General features: G+C 41.6%; 1 protein-coding gene across 13 annotated transcripts in view; it reads right to left on the bottom strand.

The window, feature by feature from the left end:
- obsl1b (obscurin like cytoskeletal adaptor 1b) overlaps window positions 1-12,025 on the bottom strand; it is a 40,374-nt gene extending 28,349 nt beyond the window's left edge. For 8 of the 13 annotated variants that reach the window (XM_080498445.1, XM_080498453.1, XM_080498452.1 and 5 more), the window contains exons 1-13: window positions 11,720-12,025; window positions 9,227-10,333; window positions 7,637-7,906; window positions 5,222-5,482; window positions 4,796-5,107; window positions 3,559-3,825; window positions 3,079-3,354; window positions 2,618-2,893; window positions 2,075-2,350; window positions 1,492-1,767; window positions 933-1,205; window positions 479-751; window positions 299-373 (exon numbers count right to left, since the gene is read on the bottom strand). In XM_080498445.1, coding sequence (XP_080354571.1) covers window positions 299-373; window positions 479-751; window positions 933-1,205; window positions 1,492-1,767; window positions 2,075-2,350; window positions 2,618-2,893; window positions 3,079-3,354; window positions 3,559-3,825; window positions 4,796-5,107; window positions 5,222-5,482; window positions 7,637-7,906; window positions 9,227-10,241 — 3,850 coding nt within the window. In that variant the 5' untranslated portion in view covers window positions 10,242-10,333; window positions 11,720-12,025. Of the gene's footprint in view, window positions 1-298; window positions 374-478; window positions 752-932; window positions 1,206-1,491; window positions 1,768-2,074; window positions 2,351-2,617; window positions 2,894-3,078; window positions 3,355-3,558; window positions 3,826-4,795; window positions 5,108-5,221; window positions 5,483-7,636; window positions 7,907-9,226; window positions 10,334-10,456; window positions 10,657-11,719 lie in introns of those variants that run through there. The other 5 variants (XM_080498451.1, XM_080498448.1, XM_080498450.1 and 2 more) reach the window with 4 other exon arrangements.
- Between the last annotated feature and the right edge of the window lie 6,733 nt (window positions 12,026-18,758).

Here is an 18,758-nt window from a genome sequence, read left to right as displayed (position 1 = left end):
GTTACCAGCAAAGATGGTTGTTAAATGAAGAATGGATTGACAAACAAAACATGTATGTTAGTATTAGAAGCAGCTACATAGCTACTAACAACCACATGTTTGATTAAGAGCCAAAACCAGCAGGAAATGACCTGAGACCAGGGATGACAATGTGACACAAAGCAATTTTCTGAATGGAAAAAAAAAAGATTTACAGATGCCTCAGATGATTCAGCTGTGAATAAAATATACCACTATTGTTAGTGGCATGTATGTGCTGGGTTAACATGGATGACTGATGTTGAAAATTTCAAATCACCTTTGACATCCACAGTGTATTGGGTAGATGCATCTGCTATCTCACCAATCTCATCACCATAGTGACACTGCTCTGCTGTTTGGACAAAGCCAAAGAGAAAACAAATGAGCTGGGTGATGGCTTCATGTATGTGGCTGAATTTTGAATTCATCATTATGCAGGTACAATGAGGGACACCACCTTTCATGTCCTCATTTAACTGTGCATCGAAAGATGTTTCCCAGTCAATCCTCCCATCGCCAGACAAGCATTGGGATTGCAGGGGCAAGATTTGACTGCTGCTCTGTGATTTGCAGTCAGCTTGTATCTCGGGGTAGATCCGTGTTCCATCTTTGTACCAACAGGCTTTTGCGATGGGATCTGAAATCTCAAACTGCTGGACAATTTGGCAATGTGCTTCAGCAGACTCGGCCTTCTCAATGTCATGGTCGAGTGGACTTGTTGGAGATGGCACTACAGACAATCATCGAGGGGGAATAATTTCAGTGCACAATATACCCTAGAGTCTAAAGAAAATGACTTCAAAGAGAAACTTTAACATATATTTCAGGAGATCTGCTGAAAGCTACATTAAAATGTTAGTCACAACTAAGGATGAAAACACAGATGTCCAAAAAAAAAAAAAAGAAATCACCTTGATCTTTTACTATTAACTGGACAACATCATCTGCGGTTGCACAATAGTATGCTCCAGAGTTGGAAGGATGAGTTGGTTCAATAACAAGGGTCTTCTTGATACCTCCCACTTCAAAATCAGGCTCGCTAATAGAAATGGGATCTGTATTCTCCTGCCATGACACCTGGAAAGCAGGGTCTGAGGTTTCACGGGTGGGCTCAGTATGGCAAGCTGCTTCGAGAGTTCGCATCTCCACAACCTCCGGTGAGGGTGACAATGGCAATGTTGGAGCTAAAGATGATGATTCATGTGATAACCGAATGAAGAAAAGAGTTAAATCTTCAGCTTCCCCATATATCAACACTCACATTTAAAGACAAAATACATATAACATACATTTGTGTTTTGTCAGTAAACATTAATACTACCATGGTTTAGGACACAGTTATAATTTCATACAAAGCACCACTTAAACACAGACAGAGACATATGCATCGTATAGATGTTAGTCGCATCTAGTCTCCAGAAAGCTCTAGTGTTTGCTCTAAAAAATAAAAAAATAAAATAAATGTATCACCTTTGATATCCACAGTGAAGTGGGTAGTGTCATCAGAGGTTTCACAGCTGTATAGCCCTGAGTGCAAGAGCTCAGCAGATGGGATAATGAGTTTCCTCGACGTGGCATTACTCTGTATATCCCAACCACTCTGCAGGAGGAGTTTTTTACCATCTTTATACCAGCAGACGGGCACACTGGAGTCTGCGACCTTGCATTCCAGCTCCAAAGGTTTACCCACTTCAAGCGACTTGGTTCTCTCAACGTCAAAGATTGTTGAGTACGCCGCTGGTATTGCTAGCATTGGAAATTCAGGACAGCTATATAAACTCAAGGCTCTGGAAATAGATACCTTACAAAATAAATTGCAACTGCCAAGCAGAAGATTAAAAAAGCTTTGAAGACTTTCAATTGATAAACAACCACAGCAGTCACAAAACCAATGAACAGCAGCAGTAATTATCTAGTTGGTTAACCGTCCTTGTAGTCATGTGCATAAAACAGTCTTTCAAACCACATAGTAGAAGCAGGGATTATTAGTGGCTTCTAGAAAGAGGGGCTGGGGTTACAATATCAACGCACAAGATAAGAAGTGTAAAGTCACCTTTGATCTCCACTTGAAACTCCATGGTATCATCCTGAGTGGTGCATCTGTACACACCCGAGTGGCACAGTTCTGCAGACTGAATAACTAAAGTCCTTGTGTCGCCAACTGAGCGGATTTGTAATCCAGAGTTTGAACTGAGTTGTATTTCATCCTTGTACCAGCAAACAGGGGCCTCGGGATCCGAGACCACACACTGGAGGTCTATTGGGCAGCCTGCTTCGATTGACTTGGTCCTCATTTCTTCTGACATTGGTGAGAACTTCACAGGTGGAGCTATAGATACGTTTAGATTTGATGTCAACCTTCAGTCAAAGTCAAGCCAGCCATTTAGACTACTCATCATCATCTATTACCAACTGACGACTACAATGCTAACATGCTGCATCACAGTGAAAGGACAACGGGCAACTGAGCTGCACATTTAATGAGTGCTGAGAAGAGAAGCAGCAGACAACATACAAGAGAGTCATCAGAGTTAGTTGTTTGCTGAGAAGGAGCCTAATGTTAACGTTTCACATTGCTTAAGGTAAAGCAAATCACCTTCGACGTCCACATTGAAGATGATGGTGTCACCCTTTGTCTTGCAGCAGTACAGGCCGGAGTGGAAAACTTCTGTAGAGTGGACAATCAATTTCCTCTCCAAGCCATTGCTTATAATATCTACGTCATTTTGGGGATGGAGCTTTGACCCGTCTTTGTACCAGTGCACCTGGGCGGTAGGATCTGAGAGCTCACATTGTAAAACAATGGAGGAGCCTGTTTGGATGGTTTTGTTCCGCTTGGCATCTGGAATAGCTGAAAACCTCACAGGTGGAGCTATGGATATTTAGATATTTCAATGGGTTGTTAGGTTATACAGGCTGTGTTTGGATAAGTCAGATGAAGAGAAGAGAACATGCACACTTTTGAAGACATGAACAAAGAAAAGAGTACAAGTGGCAGTGAAGATAGTTAGTCTCTTTGAAAGACAGCATGTATTGTAAGAAACTCAATCCACTCACCCTCTACTTCCACATTAAACCTGATTACGTCATCGATGGCATCACAGCAATACACTCCTGAATGGGTGAACTCTGCTGACTGGATGACAATTCGTCTCATGGTGCCCTCTGACTGGATATGAAGGCCCTCCACTGTTTGCAATTCCACCCCATTTTTGTACCAGTGCACCGGAGCTGCCGGGTCTGACAGCTCACAGTAGAGCACTATGGGGTTTCCCATTTCTACAAATTTGTTCCGATCCATTTCCGACAGTGGTGAAAACTTGACAAGAGGAGCTGAAAATTTCAAAGAAACAACGAAACATTTTTTTATATTGTGCAGTCTTATTGGTAACTTCATAAACTGCGTCGTTGAATAGCATGGCAATGCATAGTTGAGGCAAAACTTCCTTGTCAAATTTGTCCTTTTTACAAAATATTGCAAAGTTTCAGTCAACAAAGACATCCTCAAGCAAATACTTCAAATCGACCCATACGTACCTTGAATGTAAAGCGCTGCAGAATCACGGATGCCATAGGCAATAAATGTGATCTCAGCTCCATTGTCTGTATCTCGTACTCCACGGATGCGAAGAGACTGGTGCGTTCGTGACCGACGCATGGAATAATGCTCATCCTCCTGAAGCTGAGTTCCATTTAAGAACCATGTACCAATAACGGAAGCTGAGAGTTCAATAGAGAAGATGGCATCTTGGCCTTCTGGCACTAAGGCATCCTGTAAGGGAGCTTGTATTCTTGCTACAGGAACTGGAAAAGAAAATTGAACCGTCAGTCCTCCGCAACCTTAAAGGCCCTGTACCATACAGTTTTTCAACAATTTCACATAGATGCCAGATGTCCAACATTGTATTTAAAATATTGCCCCAAATCCAGCCTTGGTCCTGAAATTAAACCAGTCTAAAAGTCACTCAACTGAGCTCTACTGAGAACAGGCTGTTTCTGTTTCTGTGTCTGCATCCGTCCATGCCTACTCCAGGCCCTTTTTGGGGAGAAGAGTGATCTGATGTTTAATAATAAGTGGTTTCCCTGCTGACGGGTGACCCTTTAGCACCCCTTTTTGCTACTAATAACAGATGTTTGAAACCCGACAGAAATCCGTAGCTGTCGTTTACAAAGAAGTTTTCAAGTGTCGTACCTTTTGTGGTTTTATTTTAGCATGACTACCATCAATGATGGACACTAAAGGAAGTCGGTCACCATTTAACAGTGAAACCAGTTACTCCGAAACACCGGTACAATACACTAATGTTAACGTCATTTAACCAGTTTGAACTGGAATCTGACCCAGAAGGAGAGGCTCCTGAAGAGGTTTGTTGAAAATACTGTGTGTCTGAATATGTTACCAAGTTTGGTCGTATGTGTCATTACAGTTACTATCTAGTTGCTGACGTTAGCTTCTGCTAACTGTAAGAGTAACTGTTAGTTTCTCATATTAGACTAATTCTATTATATCAGTAAGATAGAGCCTCATTACTAGAGTGAGTGATTCTTTCCCCACATGACATCATGAAGGGAGAATCTCCAACTCGCCGGTATGAGCACACATTTGCTAAAAAGTGGAGCGAGCTAGTGAGAGAGATGACAGACATTCACTTCTGAGGCCTCACACACAGGCTATGGTGACATACATTGCTTTTAGAAAGCCATCATAAAGTGAATTTTGAACAATATGGGACCTTTAACGCAACCTCACTGATTTATGTGCAATAAAACTTACCCAGGTGAACAGTTCTGGGGAACTCAACATTGTTGCTCTTTCCGTATTTGTTCACGCTGCAGATGCGAAAGCGATAGTCAGCCTCACAGGGGACGCTGTCACCGAGGATCTCCACAGAAGTCGCAGAGTCAGTTGTGAGACACTGCAGCCACTCTTGCGAACCAGTGCCCACTTCTTGTCGCTCAAGCACGTATCCAGACGGTGGGTTCTTCCGCGTGTCCTGAGCAGGAACCCATGAGAGAAGCGCTGCATTTGCACGCTCTGTGTTGATCTGCACCCCTACGGGACAACTAGGAGGACAATGTCTTGCCGCTGAAAAGAGAAAACAGTTCATTAACTTAGATTGTACACGTTTATGATTGCAGTTTCGAGGTTTTGTGGAAAAGTGTATTTTATAAGCTTTATATTTCTGATGAAAGACTTCACCTTTTACTCTCAGCTGAGAGGAAGTCTTTGATCTTCCAACGAGGAAAGTGACAAGGCCAGAGTCTTGGGGCATTGTGTTGACGAAAACCAGGATGTGAGTTCGACCGAAGGACTTGAGGATGGTCTGATGGGTCTCACGCAGCTCCATGCCATCTTTATACCAGTGTATGTCCATCTCTTCTTTTTCCACTTCAACACAAAAAGCTGCGTTCTCCCCCTCCAATACATCCACTTTCCTGGGAAGCTTCCGCAAGATTGTACCTGAAAGAAACACAAGTGGTTTGGTTGCATATTTACATTGCAAGGATTTGGGATTTTTTTTTTTTTTATATTTATTTTCTAATGAATCACAAGCTTTACAGATTAATCTTCAGGTTTTCCACGAACAAGATTTTCATCATGTCAGTGCCAAAATCACTCTCGTCATTGGTTCTGATCTGACAAAGCTATTGTTTAGGATTGGTAATAATGCTTTACAAATGAATTAGTTGACTTTATTGATAATGGCCCTGTTTGTCCTTTTTGCATGTTTGTTTAAGAAAGGTTTTGTGTTAACACAGCAATATTTTCCAAACCATGTCAGCTTACTGGTAAACTGCAGAAATACTGAAAATAATGTAGTTTTCTTGTTGGGCGAATGATGGGTGCTGTTAATTGTTTTTGAAATAAAACCACATACACACATGCGCATAGGGAACAATATGCTATAAAAGTTAACAATGTCGAGTACGCGGACATTTGTGTGGACAGACAAAGTTGTATTGTTATTACGGGTGACTCTTAACCATAAAACTATCAAGTCCCAGGAGAATATGAACCAAGAGTCATGACACCCTGGGGGGTGCCATTGTTGTTATTGTCCATCCAAACGTGTAGACTGATAATAGAATATATTCCTTATTCCTTCAGAATATTTGTGGAAAAACTACATCTGTCCCTGTTGTTGTTGGGTGATTGTTCATATCTTGTTTTGGGAATTCGTTTTCTTGCATATTTACTCATAAAAATGGTAAACAGATCTACCAGTGAAGCCATGTTACTCTAATATGACCACTTTTTTCTGTAACAAGTAATCTAACGCATTAATATTTCCAAACGAGCAATCAGATTAAAGTTACTTATCCAAGTCACTGTGCATTACTATTGTATTGTCCCACAGGATGCTGGAAAGGATGGACATTTCTTGTCTTTATAGCTGCTTTATTACTAAACATAACTGTGGTGACTGTCGGCCGTAACCACTGCAACAATATCCAGTCGTACCGAACAGGCAATAGATTAACTGGGCTGTTCCCTCATTCATTCTCCTCTTCACTGGCACGCACGCACGCACGCACGCACGCACGCACGCACGCACGCACGCACGCACGCACGCACGCACGCACACACACACACACACACACACACACACACACACACACACACACACACACACACACACAGAAGAAATCGGAACTATGATAAGAACATCTTCATTAAACCAACAATAGCACAACTGCAGGGATGTTACAATATATTTGCTTTCGTTTTGAGTCTCGGGAACTGATGTCAAGTTTGCCACAAGTTTTCAGCATGGGCGCAACTCGCCAAGCAGCCAGCGACACAAACATAAACAATGGCGGGAAGAGAGAGATGCACGTTTTCTAGCTGGGAATATTTACTGTTTTGACAATACTAAGTTTCATTGCACACTTTGTGCTGACAAAGAGAAAGCAATAATCAGATTAGTGTTTCAATTTATCTGTGGTTACACTGGTAGTTTTTTAAAAATGAAACCACACATACATACGTGCAGAGAACAATACGCCATAAAAATTAATGGTGAGTTCAAGGACATTTGTATGGACAGATGACAAAGTTGGATTGATATTCCGGATGTCTCTTAACTATAAAACTACCAAGTCCTAGGATAATATGAACTAGGAGTCATGACACTTATTATTGTCCATCTCCTCAAGCATGTCCAGAAGAGCTATTTACAATGGGTGTGGGGTACATGCATTGTGTTTTCCCCCATTTTCATGGAGAGGTTGCCATTTTCAGAGGTCAGTGTTGTTGACAACACAATGAAAGTTTTCCCTTTACACTTTGAAAATGTTGCAGTGTAAACAGTGCCTAGATCGATTTCAACAACTTTAACACAAACTATGAAAAGACAACTGTAAACTGATAATGCTTCAAAATATTTGGGCAGGAATCCTGTTGTTGTTGTTGCCTGATTGTTCACCAGTTGTACTAATAGATGGATGTTGAGCCACGGAGAGCTTTGCCAGGTTCCTGAGTTAAATGAAGATGAATGTTCATTATGCAGAACACAAGGTCAGTGTAAAGGGGTTCTGACAGTGATTTTGTGTATGTCAGCAATATTGCAGATGGTTTTTCTTTCTTCTTTTTTTACATGTTCCACAAATTTACCTTTTACGGCTACCTCTGCAATACTTCTGCCCCCATCAGGCATCTCACAGAGGTAAATCCCATCATCGTCCACTCCGATGTCCCGGATTGTTAGTCGTCGTTTTGTTCCCCACTCCTCCATTCCATATTTGGCCCCTGGCTGTAGTCGTCGATCCTCCAGATACCATGTGATGGGAACAGAGTCCTCTGGAACTTCACACTCGAGGACAGCTAAATCGCGTTCCCATACTTCGAGATCAATGAGCGGCTGCTTGAACCGCACAGGCGGCTCTGGAATGGACAAAAAGGAAGCGGGCCAGTTTGATTAAGATGATGTGACATATATACTTACACATTTTCTCAATATAAATTCTTCAAGCCTGATTACCTCGCCACAACACACACAGGCATGTCCTTGTGCAATCTAATTGAAAATGTTTTTGATGGTAAATTCTGGTTGAGCAAAGAAGATGAATAAAATCACGAGACCAGTGGAGGAATGGGAGAGTCATTAACACATCAGATGGGGAATAAACTGTTTGTAACTGACACCATCAGACGGTACCAGACAGTTGGACGTAAAAGAATGTGGACTGTGTTTAGTAGCCTGCCGTGCAAAGCTCTTCATTTCCTGATCTTGCTAATGTTTTAACAAGGCTAATTGCACGCACGCACGCACGCACGCACACCACCTTTAATTTAAATCGTATTCCAATCCAACCTCTCGCCACCGCTGATTGCTAATCCTGCCTTATCGCTGTTTCCACTGGCTCTAAGTGGTGCGGTACAATACTTTCTGATGGTGCCAGGGGTTTGGACTTCCCTGGGCCATGTGAGAAACACGACCCCCCCCCTCCTTCCAAAGATTTCGATCACATGGGCACTCACCCCTGGACCTTTCACAAGCTAAGTGACTTTGCAGACATCATGCTGCTGTTGATATCCACCTCAAGCTGACAAACTTTGCCTGTCAGTGTATGTCTTGGGTAGAATTTCCGGTCATTAATATATTTCATTGAACCTTTCAGTATTTACAGAACACAGATATCCTGACATGCCCTTTCATAATATCCTGACGAATGATGCATAAGGTTTTGACTGGATGATTCCTGAATTAGGCGATTGTTAAAATCAGTTTGTCACAAAGAATTGCTTGCATTTGCTGTATTTATTGTATTACCACAAGAAAAGCTGTCGCTGGAGTGGAAGCTTTTACGTAATTCGCTATAATAAGGTGCCTTACATGCAACGCAAACTCTTAGGCTGTTTTGGCAACATCGGCTCAGAGATAAGCTTATTTATTTTGTTTCATCATATTTTTTTTCTTTTTCATGTGATGTATAGTTTTTAAAGTGTCTATTTTACCCTTTGGCACTTCCCCAATAAATGATCTCAGTGTACTTCTTCATCTCACTGACATCATTGTAGCATCAAATAGATGGAAATTCGATCCAAGAACACTCCACTCCCTACTCACTCCTTTACACACTGAATAAGGCATTGCGGGCTCAGACTGTGTCTAAATCCACTGTTTATAAGTGCGTGCTTATCCCTTTCTTCACATTTGGTATTGATCAAGTTTGAAGCCTTTTTAAAGTAGTTTGGACTCACCTTTGACAGAGAGGTGAACGGCGCTGAGGGTTTGCCCTGCTGTGTTTGATGCCGCACACACATAAACTCCATTATCCTTTTGTTTACAATACAGAACTTTAAGTGTGAAGTATCCTTCTCTGTCCTCGTATAACAAGTAACGCCTTCCCGACAGTATCAGCCTGCCGTCTTTTCTCCAAAGAATCTCTGGTTTGGGTTTACCGGTGACAAAGCAGCGGAATTTGGCATGTTTGCCCTCTGTCACTGCGAACATTTTCACTTTAGTTGACTTAGTCGTGGAGTCGTCTCTGAGGCGGTTTGGCACTTGCCTTCCACACCTCTGTTTGCCCTGGTGGGCTTTCCAGTGGCCATTTGTGTAGCCGTTCCGATTTCCTTCTTCCTCGTGCCCCGGGCCCGCGTCGACGAGCAGCACGGCTCCTGCCAGCGCTTCCCCGAACTCGTTCCGAGCTTTGCATGTGTAAACTCCACCGTCTGGAGCGCGAGTCTTAAAGATCTTGAGCTGGAACCAGCCTCCATCTTGGTAGCCCACGCTGAAGTGTGTACTTTCAAAGATCTCGTTTAGTTTCCTGCCGTCCTTTTCCCAGGCAACCTCTGGCCGTGGGTTTCCCCAAAGCTTACAAGAGAAGACGGCATCTTCCCCACGACCGACGCGAGTGGAGAGCGGCTTGATGAGGAACAGCGGCTTATTTTCCTCCCGGAGCTCCATCTCCTGTGCCTCACCCTCCACGTTCAGCGTGGCAGCAGCGTACGTCTCCCCAATACTGTTCTTTGCCTTGCATATGTACTGTCCACTGTCCTCACTCACAACGGCCGAAATGATGAGATTGTAAACGTTTCCATCCTCAAAGACCCTGTATCGTCCTTGCGGGTCGATTTTCTCGTTGTTCCGCTCCCAGATGACGGCGGGCCTCGGGTCGCCGCCGATCTGACACTTCAGGACTGCGTCAGTCCCGCTCTGTACGACCACCGGTCTTGGGTAGGCGAAGAACCGCGGTGCTCCTCCAAACACGTCCATGTCTGCTTCTTTGGCAGCCTCGAGAAGTCCGGCAGAGCAAAGGGGGAGCTATTCACTGGGGCAAGACCGTCTAACTCCTGCACTGTAGTTTTCTGGAAAAAACAAAACAAAAACAAAAACACAGAAAGAAAGGAATAACTGTTTACACCAAATGTACTTGTTCATTTAGGATAATCTCTCAAATTAAAAATGCCGAAATAGGACATCTTATGCACCGCATGTTATGAGATCATCCAAATCCATGTGGCTTGAAGAGGAAAATACAACATCTAGCACAGGAGAATTCGGCCTCTGCCCTCTTTAAGTGCCGCGTTGCAGCACAAACAGTTGGTATGATTATTAGGGCTAATTGAATTAGATCTGTCTGCGTGAGAGAAAAACACAGCCTTGCAGTGAGAGGGGGACCAGCCTCGTCCTGTTGCGACAGCCACAACACATAGCCGGTACAGCTGGTGCTGTATTTCAATGGGAAAGTGCTTAATATAGTGCACCCTAAATAAAGACCTGTGAGGGGAGCGTGTGTCAGGTATCACAAAGACAGTGGAGAAACCCGCGTGTTCACACAAACACCAGTCCAAATCATAGTGTGCCCACCCAAGAGAGCTTGTGTTCAAAATATGCCGAGCGTTGCACGCACACACACACACACGCACACGCACACGCACACGCACACACACACACACACACACACACACACACACACACACACACACACACACACACGCGCACACACACGCGCACACAGACACACACACACGCGCACACAGACACACACACACACACACACACACACACACACACACACCCTTCGCTGGCAGCTCTGTTCAGTAATTCTTTCTCCAAATGCCAGTAGTATTTTTCTGTCACATTTCCAAAATTGTACCTCAGCTGAGCGGATCTAGATATGCCGAAGGTATCTAACATATTGTGGGGTACTTTTAATCTGCTTCCAAGAAAGCTGGGCGTAATGTGTTTTCACACTGTTTCTGCTTGTGGATTCATGACACAGAGTTTCGGAGTTTCAAAGCTCTTAGATTACAATTTTTGAAGTCACTACTTGGTATTAGCCAGGGTTTATTTTCAACGTGAGCTGCAACGGTAGAATTAACATCACTATGTTATCCATCAATCATATAAAAAAAACACAATTATATATTGAAACAATATGCAATAATGTAGAGATTTTGAAAACCCTACTCTTTAAACACTAAAACAGACTTGATATGAATGTAAAAACTGATATAAATTTTTGTATAGTAGCAGAACTTTTGAATCTTTTCCTAAGTTGTATAAAAGCCCTCTTTCAACATCGCGGGCTATTTTATTAACACGGTGGGGACATTGTGTTAAAAGTCTCTTCAATATTCCCTCAGGAAGTTTAAAGAGAGGAGATTAACCCCTGTGTTTACTCGCCTGATTTAATTGGAATGACCTGTGGCCCCTGTGAAGCTGCGCTGTGTACCCCTCACATGACCTACCTCGCTTCAGTCGCCAGGAACGACATGCATTCCGTCCCGGCGGTCTTCCTCCGAGCTGAGGGGCAACGCCGCCCGTCTCCCGAAGGCTCACCAATGTCCCAAGTTGACTTCAGACACATGCTACCTCCCCGAGGCCCTGGCTTCTCCTCCAGCACATTGTTCCTTGGCTGCCTCGTGTTCTGTTGGAGGGACAGAAAGCAGACCTTCAGCACTCCTCCCGGGCTTCCTGTTCCAACAACTGGAGAGCCGTCCCCCCCAGAATCTGTGTGCGCTTCAGGCCTCAGACACCCCAAGTGTCATTGTTCATGGAATACCGTTAAATGCTTTTGCAGCTGCTGCCGTCCCCTAAAAATACTGGCTGCCTCGATGACAGCAGTGAAGATAAGTCAGGCACTTCCATTCACTTGCCAGCAGGGGCTAAAGATAGTCTGGGCGGCCAGTGCAGGGCACACTCCTTAGCTTACTTCAGGCTTTGCAATAAAAATCAAAAATAATTGCAGAAACTTTTACGATCTGAATATTTCAAGGCGCGTCTTCAACAATCTTCACATATTTGTGTGATTTATGTCTTTCGCATAGGACCTGTCATGAAGTGCTTGACCACGTCTCAGAGAGTGGCAGCATGTTTTAGCCAGTCCAAGCAGTGCTTATAGATAGAAATATAGAAAAGAAACCTATTTAATCACAGATTAAAAAAACAAGCCCTCACACTACACATTCCCTATTGCCAATGAACGACAAGATCCCTCATTACTCTAATACAGTGGTATTTTTGAGTGTGTAATTTTAGTCACACTTGCATACATTTAACACATTTTAAAAGTCATACATTTAAAAACATGGTACGAGTGGCTTTGTCCACAATTTGAAATAGTATTTATTAATTTGCAATTTTGGAAAGAAGTTGTAATAATTTGACATTCTTTTAATGGAACAAAAATCTGTGTTTGCTTTTAACATATGCTTTGAACTACTGAAATAAAATTGCACTTTATTTTGCAAAGAAAATGTGCCTGAAAGTAGACCAAGAGTGCCCCCCACATTTTAGTCCAGGGGTCACATAAAGCTAGATTTCACCTTAAGTGGGCTGGATGGGTAAAATAGCCCCATAATAACTTTTAAATTTAAACTTTGAAGTTTTTCTTTGTTGTGGCACAGAGTTTACATGATGAAAATGTCTATATTTTCACAAAAGCCAAATATAATGCCAAATTCCTGGTGCAGAATCCAGGAAAATATTGAAAAAAAACTTCTGTAGCTGTTGCATTATGGTTGTTTTTACTCTTTTGAAATGTATTTAAAAAGTCAATGTTTTCTTTGAATTTTCTTTTACCAATGGCTTGGTGGTTTGATGGGCTGGATTGGAGCCCTTTGCAGGCCTGTTCTGGCCCACAGGCCTTATGTTTGACACACCTGAAGTAGATATTCTACCCCACTAATTTAACTAAAAATAATTGCTGTTAAATGTAATTAAAAACTTTCTTACATTGTGAATTTCTGTGGAAAACTGAGGAAACAATTACTACAAAAAAATAAATCACAAACTATAAGAAATGAGTGATCAGAATCCATGATATGTTTAAAGACAGAGTGCTGTTGCTTCGAACATCAGCACGTCTGTATTGAGTCACTGATTTTCAGTACAGCACAATGATGATTTATATCCTAAATCATTTGTTTTGTCTGAGGCCCCATTTAAATGATGTTTCAAGTGAAATGGCATTGTTTTTTAAATTTTGTTTCAGAAAAAGATTTTGAAAAGGCTGTCTATGTATGCTCAAAAAGGGACAAATGCTGGAAGCAATGCAGTTTTTGTGTGGGGCTTTTGTGTGATTGTATTTGGAATAAAACCACATACACAGACACACACACAGAACAATACGCTATAAACATTAGTAATGGTGATTATAAATGCATTTATATGGACATACAGTTGGATTGCTATTACAGGTGACCCTCAACTATAAAACTACCAAGTCCCAGGAGAACATGGACTGGGAGTCATGACACTTTGGAGGTGGCCATTGTTGTTATTGTCAATCTACCCGTCAATGTGCAGAAAAAATATTCATGTCGGGGTAATGAACAATAGCAGCATTTCAAAAAAGTTGTATACGCCCCCATTTCCCTGGAGACTGAATCAGAGCATTTTTTTAAGTAGTACCTCCCATATGCAATCAACACCGGTGAAAAGTGAAAATAGTTTTTCAAATGACTGCAATTCAGTAGTTTTTTGTGTACTTTTGTGTCATTATGACACTTAACACTTTTACTATTACTTGAGTATGTTTTTATTAAAGTAGTGAACTGTGCATGTATAATTGAGTACAAATGTAACCAAAAACACCGATCTGGATTTATTCACGTGTCAAGCAACATGCATGACCTTTATCCGGGAGTAAGCAGTTCTTTCGATGCCAGCTGTTAATGACAGAGAATTTGATTTGTGTGCACCGTCTCCATTGATACTGGAGAAAAAAATATACTGCTGAGGTATTTTTCCTAAAGTAAGTGGAATGAGTTGTCTTGTTGGAAATAACTTTCAACTAACTATCAAATTGTGTTAATGATTTTTGTGCCAGGGTTTCACAATATAATGCAAATGTATGGTTATTACGATATGAACTTGTGATACATATGAAGATAAATATCAAAAGCACAAAACACTGGAAATATGTGCCAAAAGCAGCAAAGCCAACAAACAGCTTTGCTTCTGAAATGCTTCTGGTGGGAAATGCATATTCACACATTTTGGTAAAAACCAACCAAAAAAACCCCCCAATAAAAATAGTAATAAAAACAATAATATAAATTAGGCCCAAACAAAAAAAAATCACTATTCTTTTGAGGACCACATCCTAAAGCAGAAATACATTAACATCATCTATGTATTTGTATTCATCCCAAATGAAATCAAAATGCAAAGACTCAACAACATTTTTGCACGTCGTGTGTTTAACTCCTACCGTGCGGTCATGTTATGCACCGTTTACTTGTGTAAAATTCAAGCTGATGATAAAACAGCATTGACCTCCAAATGTAACGTATCCCTTCCAGCAAAGAGAGCGTCCCCAGCTCGTGCTGCATAGTTAGGATCTCATCTTACAGGTCAATCCCAGTGCCTCATGCAAAGATTCATTCAACATGTGACACTTTTTGTTTTACTCAGGGAGTGCTGTTTCAGTTGACTCACGCACTTTGGCCGTGAAACGAACAAGTCATGGAACTAGCCAGTTTTATATATCTATATCTATACATAATATGTAATCTCCAGTGTAATGTGGCTCGATCTTACCTTCTTTCTTCAGTAGCCAATGCCTTTTTTTTTTTTTGTAATGCCATGCTTATGATAATAATGGGCTTGTGCAGCACGTGGGTCTGGGTTTTCTAGTGTGTGAGGCTGTTGTGTGATTGTGAGAAGTGTCCTCAGGGTGGACTGCAGTGTCCCTTCAGCTGTTTAGTGACTCCAGTCCACGCTCCCTCCTCCCTGATTTCAGCTGTTGGTGGTAATCTGATATAACGCACACCCCTGTCGCTGGTTATGAAACGTTTTGTGCCTGGGACTGAGGAACAGCTTAAAGAGATGTCATGTTGTTGAAGGTTTTTTTTTTCCCCCCCTTCACATAAGCTACTCTGATCACAAAAGGTCTGCTGGGGTTTATCTCATCAAGAATAACTGTCAAGTTATGTTTCCTCACTTTCGTGACATGTTAATTTCTTGCTATGGCTGCATGGGCAGGGTTTATTTTTTTACTTAAGCACCTCAGAGGTCAAGCACTTTGAGAATGGTCTCTTTGCCACTTAGTATATTTTGCCAACAGGACTCCTTTGAGCTAAAACTGTTGTAGTTAGAAAATGTTTGCTATTGTTTGGAATCTGTTTCATTTGATAAACAAACAACCAAAAAAAAGAAAAAAAAATTAAAACCAAGATCCCAACTTATTGTTTATTATATATGATATACTTATGTTGTTGGAATAGAACATATTGTTAGTTGGATGGATGGATGGATGGATGGATGGATGGATGGAATGAGGAGCAGAAAAGTGAACAGATTGATAGATGGAGGTACAAGCAGACAATTGGACAAATACATGATTTCCCAGGTAATTCAGAATGACTCACAAACATTTAACAAACAAATAACACCAGCAGTTGTGACTAAATACGGGTAAAAAGCAGAAATGTATCAGTTTTATGTATTGTTATCTGTTTCACTTCTCGTTGGTGTTCATGTGACACAATTGCTTTGAGTGAAGTGTTTTGAAACGTTGTTCTCATACTGAATATATTGTTGGACAAAAGTTCAGACCTTCCTTTAACTGGATATAAAACTGAATGTAATGATTTGCAAAAATGACCAGCGCCAGATATGATGAATATGAGTGAATGTTGCATCACGGTGATGAATGTGGATTGGATATATTTGGATAAAAGGGAACTTTTTGAATACAATGTAGCTCAAAATACAAAACCAGCTGATGTTGGATCTGATAAAAAGGTGTTGAAGGACAGTGCATCACTATCTCTTGCTTATGCGGGAAGCAATGTTTTAGTCAAGGCCACCGAACACGAGACCAAGTCAAGACCAAGACCAGAGCATCCCAAGGCCAAGAATTTAAGGGGTCGAGAATAACACAAGACACAAGAGGTCTTTAGTACTTCAACGCTAGTCTCCGCTCTGTTGAGTATGACTCTTGGTTTGGTTGTATGTGTTGTTACAGTTGCTACCAAGTGGTTAACGCGAGCTCACGCAAACCATCCCGGTAACTGCTACAGTCTTTCACATCATGCTGAGTTTATTCAGTCTATCAGTAAGGCAGAGCTCCACTACCAGAAGGAGTAGTTATTTCCACAGGTAACATCATGAGGGGAGAATCTGTGATTTGCCTGTATGAGCAAACATTGGCTAAAAAGTAGAGCAAATGAGGGAGATGACAGACTCTCTTCACCGCATACAAAGGCTATGTGGACATATAATACTGTTAGATTACAATATTATGAAGTGAATTTTACACAATATGGGACATTTAAATAAAAAATGTACAACATAACTTATCACTCTTTCAATAGCTTCATTGTGGATTTAACTTATAATTTCAGTCAAGAAGCCTTTAATTTTAATACCACTGTGCTCTTTGTTTTGAGACTCATTGCCTTGGGGTGATAATAATAAGAGGAGTTTTTCGCCTGGTGATGCTACGGCATGCACTATATATTTGTGGAAACAGTCTCCACCCTGCTCCGTGAGTTTACAATACAACATAGCATTTAACACACACTTTTGCCTTTCTTTCCCCCCTGACATTGGAATGTGAGTCGAGCAGACGTGTTCAGGCAGCAGCCTGGAAGCCTACAGGTGGAGCGACTAATGCGGCACAGTGTAAAGAGAGCAACAGGGATTGAACCCGCTAGCTTTGGAAGCCCCTTTAAAGCAGGCCGTTTCATGCTATAAGGCTGTAAAATTGTAGCTGTAAACGTCAAAGACATGCATGTGAACCTGTTGGTGGTGAGAACTGCCGCACAGCTAATCAGCTTCACGTGAGTAAAAGCAAAAACTCAACAAGGTTTAATGACACGAAAGGTCACATGTATTAAAGAAGCAATCATATATGTGATTTCTAAGGGTTGGCGTTTGTGCCACACAGTCATGCACAGACACCAGTATAGATGTAACGGTGCAGTAATGTGTTGAGTTTCAAGCCAGATTGGGTGAAAAGAAAACCAACTTCATCCTCTAGTGGCCCACTTGTGTAAGCGCAACAACCCATAACTGAATTATGTACTGCCACTGGGTACATATAATCATTTTATTGGCCTAAATGTGGCGTAAAGGTTATAAAAGCAAGTTGATAACTGAGAGTTTACAGGTTTGACTGCCCAAGCAATACCCTCACCAGCTGGAAAACAAAGCATGCACTTGACCTACTGTAGTGACCCTGATTTAAAAGGTAGTTAAATGTCGCCCTATCATCTCACCAATGACAAAACTCATTGCTGCAGCCTAATGTAACAGATTCACTCGACAAATGTTCAAATTTGCTCCCAGACTCATCATCTTGAAGGAAAACAGCCAGTCTGAGGCCATCACCGAGGCGTGTCACTGCAAGCAGGATTTGTAACCTCGCAAGCAGCAAAATGTGGTTCAAAGTGCAACTTTCAAGAGGGAGAAGTCGAAACACGACGCAGAAAACATTGTGAATGCTCCTCCAGATATGTAGGCGACATCCTGTGTCCCACGGAGACTTCTGAGATGATTCATTCACTCTGAATGTGTTTATAAGAAAGGAATTCCTCAGATGAGGGGATTTTTTTTTTCTTTCAGAAAGAGAGACATACTTATATTTTTAGTTATGCTAATGAGAGGATAACCTTCAGAGGTCCTATGACAAATAAAACTACACTTCTTTTAGATTTTAACTTTAACACCCGAGGTGGGGGTCTCACCTTTTTCTTACCTCCAAGTAAGATAAACTAAAGTAAATAAGCCGCATGCAGTCATTTACTTTGTCTTGTCTGTTCTTGTAAGCCCACTCCAGCTGGAGGAGGCAGTGACAGTGTAAACTCTGCGTGAGTGACAGAGGATTTTCCGGTGGAAATGGCAGGTTTACATGCAGCTCATGTTGGAGGGTTTTCGGGGGGCCCACTCAGTGCGTGCACTCCAGCTAAAGTCAACACGGAGGCTCAACCTCAAGGCTCGACAGGCAGGTGAATGTGCCAGGAGACAAGGGCTACACTGTCCCACGTCTCTTTACATTTCTTCCAGATTACCAATGCTAAACTAATGACAAGCACAAACATAGATGAACTGCAGTGCTGAACATGGAAACTGATGTTTGTTTGTGTTTCAAAATGACAAATATACTTCTTTTACCTATTTGTTTCTTTGCATTGTTCGTGTTTTTCTTTTGCATTCTGCAAATTGGAACATTTTAAGTAATCTTTATAAAGATGAAGACGAAATAACCAAGTTGAATAAACCCCTAAATTTAGTAATTTTGTGACATGAATTACATGCTGAATCATCTATTTTTAACAA

This window comes from Blennius ocellaris, assembly GCF_963422515.1.
Source record: "Blennius ocellaris genome assembly, chromosome: 6".
NCBI classification, from domain to species: Eukaryota; Metazoa; Chordata; class Actinopteri; order Blenniiformes; family Blenniidae; genus Blennius; species Blennius ocellaris.
The sequence above is the reverse complement of the archived record's forward strand: the minus strand, read 5'-3'. Positions and strand labels throughout refer to the sequence as shown.